At 35.6% G+C, this 21,006-nt stretch overlaps 2 protein-coding genes across 2 annotated transcripts; both read left to right on the plus strand.

The window, feature by feature from the left end:
- Nucleotides 1–10,771: 10,771 nt before the first annotated feature.
- On the plus strand, nucleotides 10,772–12,507 carry LOC131943393 (high-affinity choline transporter 1). The gene is made up of 3 exons (XM_059303491.1): nucleotides 10,772–10,797; nucleotides 12,008–12,201; nucleotides 12,392–12,507. The coding sequence occupies exons 2-3, from the start codon at nucleotides 12,042–12,044 to the stop codon at nucleotides 12,505–12,507; spliced, it is 276 nt and encodes a 91-aa protein (XP_059159474.1). The 5' UTR covers nucleotides 10,772–10,797; nucleotides 12,008–12,041.
- A 3,377-nt stretch (nucleotides 12,508–15,884) lies between these two features.
- Nucleotides 15,885–20,712, plus strand: LOC131943394 (high-affinity choline transporter 1-like). Its single transcript, XM_059303492.1, has 6 exons — nucleotides 15,885–15,938; nucleotides 16,469–16,598; nucleotides 17,289–17,506; nucleotides 19,543–19,658; nucleotides 20,224–20,424; nucleotides 20,511–20,712. The coding sequence occupies exons 1-6, from the start codon at nucleotides 15,885–15,887 to the stop codon at nucleotides 20,710–20,712; spliced, it is 921 nt and encodes a 306-aa protein (XP_059159475.1).
- Nucleotides 20,713–21,006: the final 294 nt, after the last annotated feature.

The raw sequence follows: 21,006 nt of genomic DNA on the forward strand, positions 1-21,006 counted from the left end.
CCATAACCATAACCATAATCCTAACCCTAACCCTAACCCTATCCATATCCATATCCATATCCATAACCATAACCATAACCATAACCCACACCCTAACCCACACCCTAACCCTAACCTTAACCCTAACACTAACCCTAACCCTAACCCTAAAAATGAAATAATATTAAATTTTGCTTTAAAACAAGCCACTTGGTAAGACTTAAAAATATATAACATAGCTATCAAATTAAAGACATAATTAAAATATTTGTGTTTCATGAAAGCTTTGAAAAAAAAATAGACATGTTTTGACTTTATTTTGGTGTGTGCTAATTTTAAAATCAAACAATAATTAACTCATCCTGATTACTGCTGTTATAAGGTAAACAATTATTATTTGTATTTCTATAAAGTTTTAAATTGTGAACATCCATATATTAAACATAATAAGTATATATTCCTGTTACTAAAGGTAATACTGACCAGTGAAGGCCGTTATTTTACTGCATGGATCGGAGAAATAGAAAATTTGAGATACTGTTTGTGGAACACACTGAGACTTAATAATAAAAGAAAATGTAATGGGCACGACACACGCGTCGAAAGACAGATAATAGAACCATTATGCAGTCGCTGGTGAAAGAGAAAGAAGAGGAGACGAAAAGGTCTTGAAGAAATTGTTCAAAAGACAGCTAATGATCGGAGGAGCTGGATTATATGAGCTTGAGCCTTTAAAAAGTTAGTTGACAAAGCTACATAGAATATTTTTTTTAGAATAGTTGCCCCATTTTGTTTATTTTGTATAACAGGAAAATATGGAAGAAGTTACTGGAAAGACTAGCTGAAATGGATTCTTTCACTGATAAATGATGGACGTTTTTTACGTGTGGGACATCAATTTGTAAGAAAAAGATAGATGGAACGACCGACCGACCGAGACGACTGATCGCCGATGGACAGACCTACCGACCTGGAAAATAAGCGAAATTAATAATTGATAAACATTGTTTAAAATTTATTTTTTAAACGAGTAGAGACGGTGGTGTAGCCAGCATCACGTGGTAGGACAAATAAGTGAAGCCATGTTGATCAGACATTTAAGTGACTTTTATAATTCATGTACAAGGTCTGACCAAACCCCATACACCTCTCCCAATGATAAACTTACCCGCACACTTACATCACACAACACACACACTCTCAGTATAACAATACTTACACAATCCCACGCTACACGTCCTGATCAACACCACCTTACAACATGAGCATAACAACCTACACCACACACCCACATCCAATGTACTACGACCCACATATCACCCCGCGAATCAATCAGTCATCCTACAACAAACTCGACACACTTATTCACCACATCGAAACCCACACATACACTACACGTCACACGTACGGTGCGAAACACAATCCACTAAACTTCGATTCACCCGAAACCACACCACCCAATACTCCACTCAGCAAAACGTCAAAAAACCCCATCCCATAGTAAAAACAATCCACTCTTAACCTCTGCGAAAGAAATTTTAAAAATCGAAGCAGTATACAAAGGTATAGGCTTCTCAAAAATCGAATATAATATATGTTCCGTTTCCGTTATCGGAAATCGCTGAAAAGTTGACATATAAATACAACTTTGATTTATTATTTATAAATGAAACTTCGTCAACCTAGATGTAACGTTTAGTGTGTTTACATGGAGCGAGAAGTGTTCACGTGAGGTGTGTAAGGTGACGGGTGTAAGAGCCTGTGCTAGTGTGTGAAGCAGTTAGTTGTAGTGTGGCTGTGGACGTGGAACGTGGTATTGAGTATTGTCATTTGTGTTGTAGACCCATTTTATTATTTTATACATATTAAATATCTTATTATTATCATAAAGTGTTAGTGTTGTATACGTCGTATTTGTCTGTTGATATATACCCCTAGACATTTAAGAACCCGACAGACATATGACATAGGAAGCTACTAATTGAGGCTCGTTGAAAAATTCATCAGCATCGATATCTGTATTAGCATTATGCATTATGGTGTGTTTGTTTTTAAATGTATGGTTGTAGTCCGTAAGAAAATCCGCAGGTGTCATTATATTGATATCGGATACATAATAAAGATAGCCAAATAGAATATTATGTTAACCTAATTGTTGGAACCTGTCTTTCAAAGACTGTAAACCCATATCCAAGAGAGAATAGAAGATTTTTACTTTGAAATTCTGTTTAGGATCTTGTGGTGCTACAATTAATTTAGTTTGACAGATGATAATATAACAAGATCATTACCGAGTTATATACAGTCTAAATAAAGAATATAGATGGCTACATCAATTGTGTGACACCAAAGTATAAAGGCAAAGTGACTTGTAAAAAGCGCTCCTACATGTTCATTTTACGGAGAAGGGGGGGGGGGCATTTTCACCAAATCGAATAGTTATATATAGGCCTAAGTTGAGAAAGGGCAGCAAAATTAATATTTCATCTTGTGCATCGAAATAGATCGCTACAATTTTCTATAATGGGGATCACACATTTTTGCACCCTTCCCTTTGTTTAGTGCCCTAGACGACCGCCTAGTTCGCCTTATAGGTAGCGCCGGCCCTGCATGAGTCAGAGAATCTATCTATATATATAATTCTCTTCTTCAAGCCGTTAGAAAACAAGCTGCAAACGCTCTCCTTACCTCCCCACCCCTACATGGTTTTAGTGAGCTGTGTTCACTCTTCTAAATGTTTACAAGCAGAGCCAACGATTTTAAACGTAGGGGGGGGGGGAGGGAGGAGGGAGGGAGGGAAGGAAGGGGGGGGTTATGGTCCTTACCTTAACGAGCTACTTATAGTGTTTTAAAGAAATATTTTCAGTGTCAGCGTTGGTACTGTCGAATTCACAAATTATGAATTATTGAAAATTAGAAACAACTAAATAGCGGCGTGTGTTATGCCGCGGGCCGGCTCGTATATATATAATTCTCTTCTAAGAGACGCTAGAAAACAAGCTGTAAACGCGCTCCCTACCATCCACACCCCTACATGGTCTTAGTGAGCTGTGGTTCACGCTATGTTTACCTTCGTGGAGTCGGGTTTAGTGACGGCTAATTACGGGCAGATAATTTAGTTTGAAACGATTTTAAACGTTTGGGGGGGGGGGGAGGAAGGGGGGGGGGGGTTATGGTCCTTAACGAGCTACCTATAGTGTTTTAAAGAAATATTTTCAGTGTCGGCGTTGGTAGTGTCGAATTCACAAATTATGAATTACTGAAAAGTAGAAAAAACAACAACAAAATAGAGGCGTATGTTATGCCGCGGGCCGGCTCGTGACACAATTATCGTTAGCTTGCACTGGAGTCAAACATGGGGTAAAGTAAGGGAAAGCACCCAGATTTAACGGAGGAATAGTAAAATACGATTATTGATCTTGACAAGTTTGTTAATGCTTGCAATGAAAATACACAGTTTATAGTTTTCAGTTTCGTTCCAATTTTTGTATCGTTTAAATAAATTTTAATAGAAACAATTAATTACATAACGCTTTAAAATGTGGTTGCAGTCTTTTAATTTAAGTTTAACATAAAATCGTTTAACCAAGTATTAGTACCATGTAATCCAACGGGTTAATGTATTATTACAAATTAGATTGGTAAATGACAGTACACTGTTAAACGTTTCCCCACTTTAAAAATTTACAACAAACGTTCTGGGGAGCTAAATAAAACAAAACAAAAATAACTTGAACTTTGTCAATCAGGGGAAGTAACCATTATATTAGCTATTCTTTTTTCTATGATATTCTATTCTATTTTTAAAAGTTTAAGTATTTAAAATGGATTAAAAATCATAACTATACCCCGAGTTCCCATTCCCTGTTGTTTTCTATAAGAATATTCGAGAAAGTTTAGGGGAGATCACTCCCGGTTTATTTAACACAGGTAGGCCTACGTGTTAAACGACAAAGTAGAATACATATCGATGGTCTCGGTCGTAAACCGTCTATCTCAAAAAAATTCGATTTTCTTTTTTTTTTTACATAAACCAAAATTCAATATGATTCCCCATAATGCCTGAAAATATTATAGAAATCTGTAGAATGATTATCGAGATAAAATCATTTGAACAAACCACCTATTATTTCAAGCGCTAAAAATCTTGGCGCAAAACGAATATCTCTATATTTGTCAGTACACTTTTGATCCGAAACGCAGTCGCACGCCGCAATCACACAATTTTACACCACAACAGTCTTAGTACTTGTAAGTAAGGATATTTTGATTAATTATGTTCAGCTATTCTATTACATTTTATCATTTTAAGAATAATAAACAAATAGTGTTTGTTTAATATAGCCTATTTCCAGATTTTCAATAACCAAACTGACTTGTTTACAAATTTTGAGGCTAATACAATGCTTTGAAACTAGATCTTCATTCTGAATCTAAATATCAATCTATACAATATTATTCAAATCATATTTCCACAAAATTGCGCAATAAATTTAATCCTTTTTTAATTCACGACTAACTTTAGACTGAGGGTTTATCTGAGTATTAAGAAATGTTTTTTATCGTAGGTTACAAAATGTTTGGCGTACATGTTCAACGACATGGTTAGTTGTCTTTAGTAAATGCTTTTATAATTAGTTTTTCAATAGACAAACCTCTCTCAACACACCAGATTCTCTCAACAGACCAGCCTCTCTCAACAGACCAGTCATACCACATAACAGAGCAGCCTCTCTCAACAGACCAGTCTTACCACATAACAGAGCAGCCTCTCTCAACAGACCAGCCTCTCTCAACAGACCAGCCTCCCTCAACAGACCAGCTTCTCTCAACAGACCAGCCTCTCTCAAAACACGTCTTACCATACAAGATACCATCATCTCTCAACTGGTTAATCTTAAAGGCATCAGCATTACTTAACAGACCCGCCTCTCAACAACACCCTTTCACAACAGACCAGTCGTAACATACAAATGACCAATCTTACCATACAGCACACCAGATTATCTCAACAAACTAGTCTAACCCTCTAAGACATAAGCGTCTCTCAACAGACAATTCTTACCATACAAGAGACCAGTCTCTCTCAGCAGACCAGTCGTAATATACAAAAGACTAAACTCTCTCAACTGACCAATATTACCCTCTAAGACACCAGCCTCACATCAACAGACCATTCTTACCATACAAGAGACCAGCCTCTCTAAAAAGATTAGTCTTATCCTAAAAATAGACAAGCCTCTCTCAACACACCAGTCTTACCATACAAGACACCAGTCTTTCTCAACAGACCAATCGTAACATACAATTGACTAGCCTCAAATAGCAGACAATAGACACCAGCCTCTGTTAAAAACACCAGTCCTACCATCCAAGAGACCAGGTGCTCTCAAAAGACCAGTCAGACCTATCAAGAATTCAATGCGACAAATATTCGTGCACTGCAGTACAACCATGATGCTACTATCTTCTTCAAAGTAAATTAGCAGATAGCTGGCAATCGCTAAGCTAGGGTAGTAAGATTATGATCTCATCTGTAGTCCTTGACAAGTTGTACAAGAGCAGAAAAAAAGATAAAAGCTGTCATATAAGAGCACTTAAAAGTGATGATTCGCCTGATTTTTATAATGTTGCCATTTTAATGTATCTTCATGTAACGTTTATTTAAAGAATAAATTTTAAAAAAAAAACACATTTTTTTTTTACTTTTTGTCAAATAAGGTAATTAAAAAGTCTAGTGACAATTTTAGCGCAATTTCCTTATGTTATCTAAAAATAGCTCTGTCGTAGCGTAAATCAAGAACAGGGTTAGTAAAACCATTGGTTAGTTATTAAAACGTTTTTATTAAAAAAAAAATTCAGTATTTTACATGTTTTATTTACAATAGAGTTACATGACTAAAAACCATTGCGCGCCTAGCTACTGAACGTGATGACGCAGCCATTGAACGTGATGACGTGTGTGGTGTGGTTGGATAAAAATGCCTACTAATTCGGTCCAAATTTTAATTAATTCAAAAAAAATTTTGTGACCGAACGAAAGGATTTTTTGAAAACTTTCTACGGCAATATTGTTCTACATTATGGCAGGAATCGATTGGTACATGTTTCAAGTCGTAAGTGGTCTGGTTGCCGAGATATGGGCCAAAAACTGCATTTTTTCAAGTTTTTTTTTTCCTTTTCCGGGAAATCCATGAAAGAAACCCGGAATTTTTTTGGCCTATGTTCATCCTCGTAACTTGCTTAACATAATTGCTTTTGGAACTAGTCCTCGATATTGCTTCGTTGAGGAGGAGATACGACTTAAAGCTGCGGACACACATCCATTCATTCATACATTCATACATCCAGAAATGACGGGTTAATAAACGCAATTCTCCAGAATAGAAATTGCGCTAAAAAAGTAAACATTAAACCATTATTAATGTGATTAATGTGTTATGTCTCATTCATAATATATCTGACAATAAGGTTTATATTTTTTACTATTATCATGCTACAAACCCAGCACCCACCAGATTTAGTAAAATAAAATGTGAGAATAGATAGATGTAATAAATAAAGCATAACCATTAACAGTTAACAAGTCTAGTGCTAAATACAGCCATAATGAATAAACAGTCGAAAGCGATAAAGCCATACTAAAACATCTCTACTAAAATTAAACTGCCCCCATAAAGTAGAATTAACTTAACTGATTAAAATATGAGCCCAAAACTATAATCTAAATCTTATGAAGCGTTACTTATAACTTAAAAACATAAACATAACTAAATAACGTTTATTGGACAAAACGAACGAACGCGGCTGAGACAGAAACTCTCGGTTCAAAACAGCTAAGTCTGCGCGCCCACGGATAGACAGTTTGCAGCGAGAATTTCAGACAGTAATGATAGAAATATGAAGTAAGCAGAATACTGCTTTTACGTTATTGCTCCTAGGAGCAACACACTGTAACGTAACACTGTAACTACGTTACTATAATTAGAACATTGGAAAGTACCCGGCTATATCTAGGTCAAAGTTAATCATTTTGCTTTTACATGTTATTTCTAGGGCTGAAATATTAAAGAGATGTGTTTATTATTATGCCTATGCCTATGCCTATGCCTATGCCTATGCCTATGCCTATGCCTATGCCTATGCCTATGCCTATGCCTATGCCTATGCCTATGCCTATGCCTATGCCTATGCCTATGCCTATGCCTATGCCTATGCCTATGCCTATGCCTATGCCTATGCCTATGCCTATGCCTATGCCTATGCCTATGCCTATGCCTATGCCTATGCCTATGCCTATGCCTATGCCTATGCCTATGCCTATGCCTATGCCTATGTCTATGCCTATGCCTATGCCTATGCGTATGCCTATGCCTATGCCTATGCCTGAGCCTGTGCCTGTGCCTGTGCCTATGCCTATGCCTATGCCTATGCCTATGCCTATGCCTATGCCTATGCCTATGCCTATGCCTATGCCTATGCCTATGCCTATGCCTATGCCTATGCCTATGCTTATGCCCATGCCGTGCACTTGTTTGTGTCCTTGCCGATGCGTGCGAACATGCCCATGCAGATGCCCATGACCAAGCCAATTATTACGTCTATGCATATGACTTATCCATGAGTACTCCTGAGCAAATAGTTTTAAAACAAGCTTTTTTTCAACATTGATATAAATAAGCATTTAACATAATATAACGTATCTGACTGTTGTGCAGTACAACTGCATTTTACTGTAGGCACAATATCTTACTGTATATTAGTTTTCAACAAGGATTAATTGTTCTTGCAAAGGTGTAATTGCGTGCTTAGCACAAGTTAATTTTCACGTTCACTGAGCTTGAACTTCTCCACCGCGGTATTCGACTGGTTCAGTCCACTAAAAAACACCATGCACATTCCCCAGCCCAGGCCCTATCGTGTGTCCCTGTGCTGTTAAGTGGTCATGGTTCAGATCTTTTACATGGTTTAGATCTTTTTACCTTCAACTGATATTTTCAAAACCACTGTGGCCTACATTTTTCCGCTTGCAAAGCCCATCTAAGTGTTTGCGTTGAGACAAGATTGACAGTTATTCGAAAGTTATTCTTATACATATGAAAATAGACAGCATTAAGCTATGAGGAATATATATTAAACGCCTTTTCCATCTTAATGAATCTATGTTTTTGTAAGATTTAATAATTGACAATTATTGATTAATGAATTCACTATTAATATAGTATAGGGATGATAAGCATTAAAATAATTAAATCCAGAGCTTTAAAAGCAAAATAATTAGTATACTTACCTACAAAAAAATAAATCAATCATTCAATCACTTAATCAGTAAATAAATCAATGAATCAACAAATCAACCAATTAACCAATCAACCAACCAATCAACCAATCAATAAACAAAACAACAATCTATATCTATATTTATGTCTACGTCTGCGTCTGCGTCTGCGTCTGCATCTGCGTTTACGTTTACGCCCACGCCCACGTCTACGCCTACATCTACATCTACATCTACATCTACATCTACATCTACAAGATGACATGGAACTGCACTGCAATTTACTGGATAGTTCAGGACATTTCTCTAGGAAATACAAAGACAGACCAGAAAGCTGCTCGAATTTACACTTACAAAAACTATGAAAATTAAGGACGAAATATTTGCTCTTCCATTCTTTTAATTAACTAAAGAAAACGTCCAACAATTGACAGAGCAGCATCTTTATACCCCATACGTATTTTGTCTTTTCACCAACTCTTATATTAAGTAACTGGGAACACGACGTACGGGTATTGGTTTATGAACGTGAAAACATTGTCGACACCTGGATTTCATACAAAAACCGTTGTTTTATTTTAGTCTACGGCCGTGTTTTATTCACGGAGCTAATTAAATTTTATTAGACAGAAATATATGTTTTAGCTAGACAAGAATCAACAAAAATAACTTGACCCATTTTCAACGTGAATTGTTGGATTAGCTTTTCACCCATTGTCCGAGGGGGTGTTTTGCTGTCCATTTCCAATGTAGTCTTCAATCATTCTCGCTAGTCGAAAAACACTTCGACCAAATCCTTGACTTTTGCCACTAGTTTCAATTGTCGAAAAATTCGTTTTTTAGTTACGGTTGAGTTTTAAAGGTTTTACAGACTCATGACAACTTTCCAAACTATAAATCTTACAATTTCTAGTTAATTGCTTGTCATTTTAATAAAGCCGTTTCGGTTAGTTGACTGTAGAAGTTTGCGACCATTTAGATGGGGTCGCGGCACATATGTTGAGAACCCGTGCTCCAGGCTTTAAATAATGTCTTTGTTACATATGCGAATTCTCGAAATGTGCCAACAACGAATTCTTCTATTATTACAGGTATGAGTCCCCGGAAACTTATAGCAGGTTTTAAGGTAATTAAAACCCGTGGCAACAAAAAGGGGACTTCGTCAACAAATGGTAAAGATACAATGATGAAACCCCGTAGTGCCTGCATCGCTGACAGACATTCAGGCCGACAGACCTACAGGCCGACAGACCTTCATGCCGACAGACATACATACCCACAGACATACAGAACGACAAACAGACAGACAGACAGACACATAAGCTTTCAGACCCGAAAACAAACACTTAATAAAATGGTGTTTAAACACACGATGAGAGTTTTGTTTAACAAAGAATGTGTGCACATTTTTTTAAATGCTGTTAAAAATTGTGACTGACCTTAGAAAATAAAATTAAAATCATGTTTAGTGGAAAATTTAGTTTTATTTATGCAAAGATGAATACAGGTATATCTAAATACACTATTTTAAAAAAGATGTTGCCACTCTTAATATAGCTATTTGTTACGGGTCAGTTCGGCCTGGGGATAACAATACATAAACACACCGGGGTTAACAATACTCTAAGGTAATTTCAATTCACACACGCACTCTCCCCTAATTCTAGTTTATTCTAACCTACTTCTATCTAACCTACAACTGACCCGTAACACTATTGTCATGGTAAAGTAAAACGTGTTTAAAACTGTTCCACTACTACAGAAATCAACAATCCAGATTAATAACAAGTTTGTTTGCAATAATGCACTAAAAATGAGAACATAAATGACATTGTTAAATATATAAAAAATACTTGCTATTTAAATAAATAAAAAAAAACGTGGGTTATTATATTATTTGATGGATATATTTACTAATAATTAACTCTAGTATATTGCATTTTATTGATAGAGAATTCCTATAATACGCGAAAGAAGGGAGTTGATTCAATAAATTAACAATTTCAATTTGGATTAAGTTGAAATCCTTTAATAAATAAACAACTAGTTTTGTTTTGTCAAAGTTAACTAGCGCCATGTATAAAGCATTTATTATCGACTCACATTTGTTACGGTACTTACAAACTCATGAATTATGATAGTTTATAAACAGAAATACCATTTCTAAATTAGCTAATCGATGTTTTTTACGGTTAATTGGGAGAGTTTTAATGGAAATGGCTTGCCGTTGATTATGTTGAAAGCATTTCATTACAAACACAAAATGTAATGTAATCGTAGTGCTTATGTACTAAACTCTGTTTGCCATCAGCACATTTCGACATACTTTTCTTGTTTCCACTTTCTGTATCCCCCTCCACTTACACCCATTACCACAGTTTACATTCGTAAGCCACCAATAGATGTGGTTACACTCCACTGAATCTTACACAGTGCTATACAAATTGATTAGATGACATAAGTGTGTCGCAAAGATGTGTAGCAGATTGTACCTTGGAATAGTTAAGCCTATTATGTCAGCACAGTTTACATTGGATTAAGTAAGTCAAGTACATGTTATTTCTGTCTACACACTTTAGGCTAATGTATTAGGTGTTAAGGTAAGATTGAAAAATCGAAGATTTGGAATTTTCTGCGATTGGCTTATAGGATTAACAACACTAAATCAACTTTCGGTAATCGACTACACCTGCCCGTAGGAAGTTAAATACAGTTGGCTCCAACTTTTATCTCATCTGTTGTGTATGCAACACAAAAATTGCCAATTTACATATCAATAAATGTCAGGATTTTATAAGTTAGTTATTTCCACAGAATAAAAACAAATAACTCTGTAAATACTACTCAACAAACTATTACAGAAATAATAATACAAACAACTATAGATTACTCTTTACAAACAACTATGAATGCTTCTTTCAAATCGAAATTAGAATTTCTTAAGTAATTTAAATCGTTATTATTTGTATTGTAAGTCATTATTCAAGCAATCACTTTTAAGTCACTTTTAACCGGAAAAATGTCACGTTTAAATGAAAAACTGTCACGTGATAACGGAAAACTGTCACTTTTAAACAGAAACCTGTCCGACGATGACTCAAAGCACAAAGCCGCACAGTGTACCAGCTGATCCATGACAAACAATAGATCTATATTCTATACATAAACTGGTCATAGGCGAACAGCTAGAGTAATGCACAATATAAATTATTTAGCAGTAAAATATAATAGTACGTAAATGTTAGCACTCTGCTGTAAGTAACGTCACAAAAAATAACGACACTACAGACTTAATTTTTAAACAGTTTGGGGAGACGACTGTTAGTCAACGTCAAGCAAGGTAGAAAACTCACATGTTGGTTAATGATAATTTTTTTAGAGTTATGTTTTCTTACCTATTAGGATTGAAAAAACATATTTATCTAAGCGGTTTGTGTTGATTTTTAAAAAATTTTTTAGCGCCTTTAAGTTTTTGTTTGTATCAGATTCGTAATTTGTAATGGATTTAATACCGATGTTTGAATTGCATTATTTATTTTATTTTTCTGTCTTGTTGACCAAGGAAAATATTCTATTTAAAAATAATTATCTGATTAGATGATTTTATACACAATTCCTATTTTTTAATAAATCATTAATGGCAGTTTTAGATTCCAGCTTTAAATGTACTTTGCTCCTAAAATAAATATTAAGAAATGTTGCTTTAAATACGTATTTATTTTCAGCACTTGAAAGATTGTTTCTCTTTAGTCGTCAGTTATTTTCCCACACATCAAGACCAGCCATGTCCGTCAACATCCCGTGTCTGGTTGCTGTCATCATCCTCTACATCCTCATCATCGGCATCATCGCTGCCAGGAAGACAAACAAAGCCAAGGACACGGAGGAAGTGATGATAGCCAATCGCAGCATGGGGCTCTGGTTGTCGTTCTTTACTCTAACAGGTTAGACATTGTACTGAATGAAAGAAATGTGGGGAAAAGTATAATTGTGATGATTTAAACTGTTATATATATATATATATATATATATATATATATATATATATATATATATATATATATATATATATATATATATATATATATATAAATCTTTGTAAACATGTTAAAATAATTCTTATTTTGGTCCTAGCAACTAGCGTATGTGGAGGTTACTTAAATGGAACAGCCGAATACACAGCGTTTTATGGGCTGTTACAGACTCAAGCCCCGCTTGGATACAGTATTGGGCTTTTCTTGAGTCAGTAACAGTGGCTTTACCGTTTTATTGTTGTGTGTATGTGAAGGGGGGTGAGTCTCATGCAAGGTTTACCGTTTTATTGTGTTGTGTTTGTATGTATGTGTGTTTGTCTGTGTTTGTGTATGTGTGTGTGCGCGCGTCTCATGCATGGTTTACCGTTTTATTGTGTTGTATGTGAGTTTCAGTGAACAAAGTAATGATTTATTTTTGTATGTCAATGATGATATTGTATATGAACCAAATATTCTGTAGAAAAAATAATTATTAAAATTAATAAAAACAAACACAACTAAAAATAATTACAGAAATTGTAAATACTTAAATCAAAACAAATTTTGTTGTAAATTAAAATCAAAGCTAATACGTACATTGAAACAGTATATCAATGGAATAAACATTTTAATTTAATCATCTCAATGAGTCCAAAACGTGTTTGCACCATGCACATTTTCACCTGAAAGTTGAACTACACACAGGTGGGCTGCTAGTGGCACCAAACATGAGGAGACAGAATTACGTCACAATGTTTGACCCGTTCCAGTTGAAATACGGCAGGAAGATGGAGGCGCTGTTGATCATACCTCACATGCTGGGGGATCTCTTTTGGTCGGCTTCAATCCTTGCTGCTTTAGGTAAACTCTAACCATTTGACTTTATTATTTGTTTACCTCTGGGCCACATAAAAGCAGTATCGTATTAGTTCTGACCATTTACATTTTATAAGTCACCGCGGTTTTTAAATATAAACTAGACTACCCGTTGTCTAGTTAGATAACTGTGTTTTTCGGGGGGGGGGGGGGTCATCCATAAATGACATCACGTCTGTCACTCAGAGGCGTAGCGACCCTTTTCTGCGCCCGGGGACAAACTTTTCGATTTGAACCCCCCCCCCCCCTGGCACGATTTTGATATGCACCCCCCCCCCCCCCTCAAACTTTCGATTTGCACCCCCCTAAACCTTTTAATTTATTTTTCCAACCCATTTTGGCGCCCCCCCCCCCGCCCCCACCCTCCTCGCTACGCTACTGCAGTGTCACTTATCGTCACAAAAAAACAGGCCCCACATTCAAAAATATGTTTTTTATCTTTTAAAAACACCGAAAACAACGATTTTGGACTATCCCTTCATATACTGACGTCACAGGTGACTTACTCAACCCTACTTCACCTGCCCAGTGTCCCACCAAGTCTCAGACAACATGTTTTTATCGTTTAAAAAAACGATTCCAGCCGAGCATGTCTCTGACCACACTATCCCTTCGTATGCTTAGGACAAACAAACAGGTGCACTCTACTTCACCTGCCCTGTGCCCCGCGAGGTCCTGATAGTTAACCTTATCATTCACATGTAGGCCTTAGGAAAAATAATTGAAAACATTGTTGTAAAAAGAAAATGTAACTTTTTACTATTACTAAAGTCATTGTTCTAAACTTTTATATAAATTGTGGTTAATCTACCTATGAATATATCAATAAATTAATTAACGGCTTTAAATTAGTTTGTAATTAACAATGTGTTTAAGAAGGAACAATATTTACCTTTCAAAATACCATTTTACAGCTATACACATAATGAAGATTCTCCCCAATAACAAATCAGATAAACAAACAAACAAAAAAATGAGTTATCAAACATCACTATTCAGTCAAAGTTAAGCCATTGTTCTAAAACATTTAAACAAATGTGGTTAATCTACCTATGAATAAATCAATAAATTAATTAACGTCTTTAAATAAATGTGTGATACACAGTCTATCTGCAATAATAAATTATTCTCTACCTACATACTATTTTACAGCCCCCCATATACAGCAGTTTTCTTACAGTAAGAAATCAGACAAACAAATAAATATTCAAACATGTAAACAAAGTTGAGTTTTAGTAGTATTAGATTAGTGGCTTCAAAGTTGGTGTTTACATACAAATTTTTGTTGTATTATGTCCTTGTTTACCACCAATTTGTAGAATATTAATTCAGAATATTTATGACACGTAAAACTGCCTGATAATTTAAGATACTTAAATAATAGATTTATATACTGCCGTATACTATTTATTTTAAGTTCGTCGGATCGTTCCGTTTCAGGGGGGACAGTATCGATAATTGTGGACATCGATCCTAAGATCTCAGTAATCGTGTCCGCGTTGATCGCTATAGTCTACACGTTCCTCGGTGGTCTGTACGCTGTGGCCTACACTGACGTCATACAGATGGTGCTGGTCGCCGTAGGTCTGGTAAGTGAAGTATACGTTGTGTCTTCAAAAGAGGTTGGTCTGGTAAATGACGTCACACAATTGTCGTTTTAGTTGTTGGACTAAGCAGGATTAAACTAATGCTAAGTTTATTTCTATTTCTATGACTTTAAGATCTAAAGCGATTGAATACATTTTCCATGTTTAAAAAATGAAAATATGTATTAAACAGCAAAAAAAGTGTTGAAAACAATTTTGTTTGTCATGGAAACCTGAAAAACCTCCACTAGTTTGAATTTTCTGGTACTTTAAATACGCTAAGACTTTTTATTTTATTTTATGCCCTTATAGTAATCAAATGTAAACAGCTTATATTTGGTAAAGCCGATTGTAAGCTTTGGGTTTTTCCAAGAAGATGGAAAATACGCGTACCAAACATACGAGAAATCCAGCTTTCCCATTATGCCAAATACAATATATTGACGAATATAAAGCGTTTCGTAGAGAGCTTGTAAGATTGAGGGAACATGATTCTTTTTAATTAATATGGTCATAAAAATAGTACTTTAAACAAATACATTTTTTTTCTGATTAAGTTATTTTTTTTTGTTAATACAAAAATTGATAAAGTAACCTAAAGCAAAGGATCCCGATTATTACGAAAAACCAGGAATTTTGTTGTTTTGTTAAAATTAAACTAATGATTCGAGTTGCTTACAGATGGGGGCGGGGTGGGGGGTGGGGGCTGAGTCCCCCGAAGAAAGTATACTCCCCACCCCCCCGAACGAAATGAAATGTATATAGAAAACATATACTTTACCACTGTTCGCCCCACCCGGAAAATGTTGAACGCCCACCCCCCGAAAATATCAATTCCCCCCCCCTTCCCCGGAGAAAAAAAAGTCTGGAAGAAACACTGGTTGCTGAATGGTCACATGTTTAATTAAGGTATCTTAAAATAAAATGTCTACCTTCAAAATTCTGTAAACAGGTGTGTATTTATCGCTAAATAAAATCTAAACAATGTGTTGGACTTGAAAGTTATACGTTAGCACTTTAAAACTAACGTTGGCGAAAGTTGTAAGTTTACGTCAGATCGTATTTTAACAATTATGTAATCTTTGGGTTAACGGTTTATTTCAAGGTTTTATAGTTTGGTGTTTATCACAGGTTATCGCCTGCCCCTTCGCCATGACGAGTGAGTTTGTTCACCTGGAGAATATAACGTCTACCTGGCTGGGGGAGGTGGGGGCGGGGACAGAGATGGCCTATATGGATACGTTTTTGTAGTTGATCTTTGGTGGGACCACATGGCAGGTAGGTGTCATTACATGGCAACAGGTAGGTGTCAGTACATGGCAGGTAGGTGTCAGTACATGGCAGGTAGGTGTCAGTGCACGATTGAGTAGGTTTTATTTAATAGTGCAGATCAAATGATCTTTATTGAGGTGGGCTATGTCGAGAGTGTAAGATACGTGAACAAAAAAACTACTTACTTAGATGTATAACTGTTTGTATATATATATATATATATATATATATATATATTAAAAAACAGACACACATAAACATACACACATACTTACATACATTGACTAACACAATATCATGTTTACCCGAGACATCAGTCAAGTGACTGTGAAACGTTACACACCTTGATGGTTCCCATGTTTGTGTCTACTGTGTTGCTATTGAGTGCTCACAGTTGCTCAGCTGTTCATGCTTCAGGTGCATCCATGCTTGCATGCTTGAGCAGTGTGTTTTTTTTTCCCCAGGCCTTCTACCAGCGTATACTGGCCAGCCAAGATGTCAGGGTGGCCGTGTATTCCACTATCGGCGCCTCCGTCATGACTTCTGTCATGGCCGTCCCACCGGCATTGATGGGATATGCTGGGGCAGCAGCAGGTAACACACATTAAAACATGATCCTGATATACTTACATTACATCACTTACATTTCATCCGTTGATAAAGGTCTATTTTTAATCTCTAATAGGGTAATCTAAACTGAAACGAAACGTGTATTTAATAAAAATATTATATCTAATATACGGTTGAACAAATAATTTTAATGAAAAGCAGGGTATGTTTAATTTTACCGGAAAAAGGTAACTCTAAAAATGCTTCTTATCTCGTGAATCATTCTTGTAAACTTTTTTTTTCTATTGCCGGCGACGATAAATATTGATTAAAGATCACGTAACTACAAAGTTATGGGAGAGCACTCAAGAAATTTGAAAAAAATTCAATATTAGCTTAAAGAGTTTTAAATCAGATAATTTAAAAAAAAAATTCAATACACGCTCTGACATTAACGGCCAACAACATAATTCGAAATGTTTAAGTTCTATTACTAAACCTTAAATTACAAGTTCAGCTGAATTGCTCAAATATTCTGTATGTCACGTGATCCAAGCAACACAGTATGATTGGACACGAGGAAAAGTAAAGGCGGCTTTGAATGTCGTATAGCAGGAAATTTCTCCTTCTGCTGTAAAAAAAGTTGAGCTTTCCTTCGTCAGATAACTTCTATCTTCATCCTATATCCTGAATGTTATGGTACACTGTCGGTAAAAAATTGTTTAATCCTTCCAGACTGGAACCAAACTTCCTACGACGGACCGATACCAATACCAGACGACAGGAAAAGTTACATCCTGCCTATGACCTTGAATTATCTTGTGCCACTTCCGGTTTCAATTATTGGAATGAGTGCCATCTGCGCGGCCGTGATGTCATCGGCAGATTCCAATTTCCTGTCTGCAGCGACGGTGTTCACTAGAAACATTTACCAGGAAATCTTTCGGACGAAGGTTTGACACAATTTTAGCGATTGTATTCTAACTTAAATAGTAAACCCGTTATGGATGATTCGTTTAGTTGACACAATGTGTATCTAGTCACGATTGATTTTGTTCTATCTTGTTCCTGTGAAACGTGTTTAGGTGGAAGCAATACGCGTCCAATTAACACTTCTTTGGTAAATAGTGTTAACTGGCATCTTGCAATGTTAAAAACTCTCCTCATTTTCGTGGGTGGCGTGGTTCAGCGCTAGAGCGTTGGATTCAAAACTAAAAAGTGTCGAACTCCCATCTAGTATTGGAAAGTTACTTAGTTTAAAACCCTTTATCTACTGACGGTACTTATTAGTACCACTTTAATTAAGTGCCTGTATTATTTTTAATTTAATACGAATTTTAAAAATTATTGATGTAATTAATAGTATTATCTCCCCTGAGTCATCGGTAGTTTGAGGGATCGATGTTTTTTGAAAATTTCTGGGGTGGCGCCATTTTCAATGTGTTGCTGTATCGGTTATTCACAATTGTTCTGTACAGTTCTCACACACGTTCCTGATTTCCCTTTGTTTTACTTTATTTTTCAAGTTTTCAACCCCAAATATTTTTTATTGGCACCTTCAATATTCAGGTAAACGCGTTTAACTTCTAGTTATACAATTTTAATCAAATTGTCTTTGTATTAGATCGATGTTTACAAGTGGACTTATAAGTACCGTCATGGCACACGGTCATTTTTTTAGGATTTCTAGGAAATGGCATATTTTTTATGTGGAGTGACATAAATATTATTTTGATTATTAATTATCGAAATGTACTAAAAAAATGATCTTTACACATGTATAAGAAGGTTAGCAAAGGTTTACCTAAGAAATATTGTAATTACTTGTTGATTTGTAGTAGTAAAAGAATAACAAGAATAAAAGTAGCATTTGCAGGCTCGTTTACTAGGTTTAGTATACTTCATTTGTATACCAAAGTCTAGTTCTAGTAGTAAGATTTAATTTGTTAGTTATATTTACTTCAATAAACTGTTCTGCCTACAATAACTAGCATTTACGTAATGTATACCAGTAGACTAGTAATTGTCCATACTTCTGCATATAGTATAGATCTATATGGTAAATTTTAATCAGTAAACCGAAATCAGTAGGCCATTACGGCTATCCTAAACACATTGAGCTCACTTCTATTTATGAACTTTACACTGTAGTGTAGACTTGTCATAACATTCTAGGAGACTACAATTATACTAGTATTACTAGTAGTTGTGTGCTGAATGACTAAGCTTTTGCGGCTCATTGTAATAGCTATTGGAAGCCTCCAACAAAAGCAGGTTCACACCAGTAACTTTTTCCACACCAGAAAGACGACAGACTAGAATGTATTAGGAATGAGGAATAAGGAAGCATGACATGTTGGCACCTTTTGCTGTGTTTGAGGTCTAAGATGTGTTCCGATAGAAAATCCAGTAAATATCGTACTCAAAATATACTTTTGTGATGTGTTTATGTGTGAAAATTACAAAAAATGATTGTTATAATGATTGCCATGTTATTAGTTAATAAGTTGTATAGTTTTTTCCAGTTTTGGGCGTTTCTAAATTTCTGGAAAAAATGTCCTACATTCCTGACGGTACTTATAAGTACCAATATATGTTTGGGCCCTTAAAATTTATGAAACAAAATTTCCTTCGACATATGCTTTAAGTGTGCCAAAAGCAATATGATAACACATTGTTTAAGAAAAAATGTCATTCAGAACCTAATTCCGTAAATAAAGGGATAAATTAATTAAAATATACATACCTTCGCGTTCAATAATTTAGGTGTAAAAATGAAATTGTAAGTCACTTCAATTTTAAAATTATTTCACACCTAACTCACAATTATCATCATCCACTAATTACTTGAAGTTCGATTTAAAAAAAAATATTGATAGCCTCCGATTTCAAAACACAAAAGCGTCTTTGCACTATTTTGCCAAGTATAACTTGCAAGCTTGTTACTAAAACACTTTGTGCTATACCATCTGATATTGACCTTACACAGGCGACAGATCGAGAACTACTGTGGGTACTTCGTGTTTGTGTCGTCATCTTTGGTGTGTTGGGGACGTTGATTGCCATTTTTGCTACCACCATCTACGGGCTCTTTGTTCTTTGCAGGTGGGAAACAATACACTTTATATTTCGTTAATTTTAATGTACTACTAGTTTGAGTATTTTTACCTAGATGTTTATATTTCAATGACCTGGTGTGCGTGGTGCTATTCCCACAACTGGTGTGTTTATTTTAACCTAGATGTCTATATTTTAGAGACCTTATGTACGTGGAACTATTCCCACAACTTGTGTGTGTATTTTAACCTACATGTGTATATTTCAGTGACCTGATGTACGTGGTGATATTCCCACAGCTGGTGTGTGTATTTTAACGTAGATGACTATATTTCAGTGACCTAATGTACATGGTGCTATTCCCACATTTGGTGTGTGTATTTTAACCTAGATGTCTATATTTCAGTGACCTAATGTACATGGTACTATTCCCAAAACTCGTTTGTGTATTTTAACCTAGATGTCTATATTTCATTGACCTGATGTACATGGTGCTATTCCTACAACTGGTGTGTGCATTTTAACCTAGATGTCTATATTTCATTGACCTGATGCATGCGTTGATAATCCCAAAACTGGTGTGTGTATTTTAACCTAGATGACTACATTTCAGTGACCTGATGTACGTGGTGCTATTCCCACAACTGGTGTGTGTCCTGTGGGTGCCGTGGGCCAACACCTATGGCAGCTTTGCCGGATTTTTCGTCTCATTCCTACTGCGTATCTTGTCTGGTGACACTGTGCTACAAATTCCAGCGGCGATTAAGTTCCCTTTGTATGACTACAGCACTGACTCGCAGTTATTTCCCTTTAGGTAACATAGTTTACATATACAATTTTGTAGCTGTAAAATTGTATAGGCCACTCCATGGAACTAAGGCTTTATCATGTGTGTTCTAGAACCTTCTCCATGCTGTCTGGAACATTTTGCCTGTTGACCGTGTCCGGCGTGACCCACCTGATATTCACACGAGGTCTACTGGACCTGAAGTATGACGTCTTCAACTGCCACAAGAAACGATCACACAAAAAACACGATTTGATTGAAATGGAGAAACCTGAATTGTTTAACCAGGAGCTGCTGGGTTCTGTTCCTACTTGAGGCTCTGTTTAGGTTTATTTATATTCCATGTGTGGGTTTTGTAATGGTTAAAAAAACTGCCTTTTAACAAAACTACTGAATAAAATTATAAGAAACCTATATATAATAGATCTTTTCATTTTTAAAAACTTTTACATAAAACTAAAAATTTCAATTTTTAAGTACATCGAAGTTACTTAAAGATAACCATAGAGACATCATATTAAATTGTGTGTTGATTTAATGATTAAAAAGCATTTTTATACAATTCAAATTGTGATATAAATATTATTTCCGATTTTTACTTTCTCGTAC

Source organism: Physella acuta, unplaced genomic scaffold, assembly GCF_028476545.2.
Source record: "Physella acuta isolate Inbredline_101_S28 unplaced genomic scaffold, ASM2847654v3 ptg000454l, whole genome shotgun sequence".
Taxonomy (NCBI): domain Eukaryota; kingdom Metazoa; phylum Mollusca; class Gastropoda; family Physidae; genus Physella; species Physella acuta.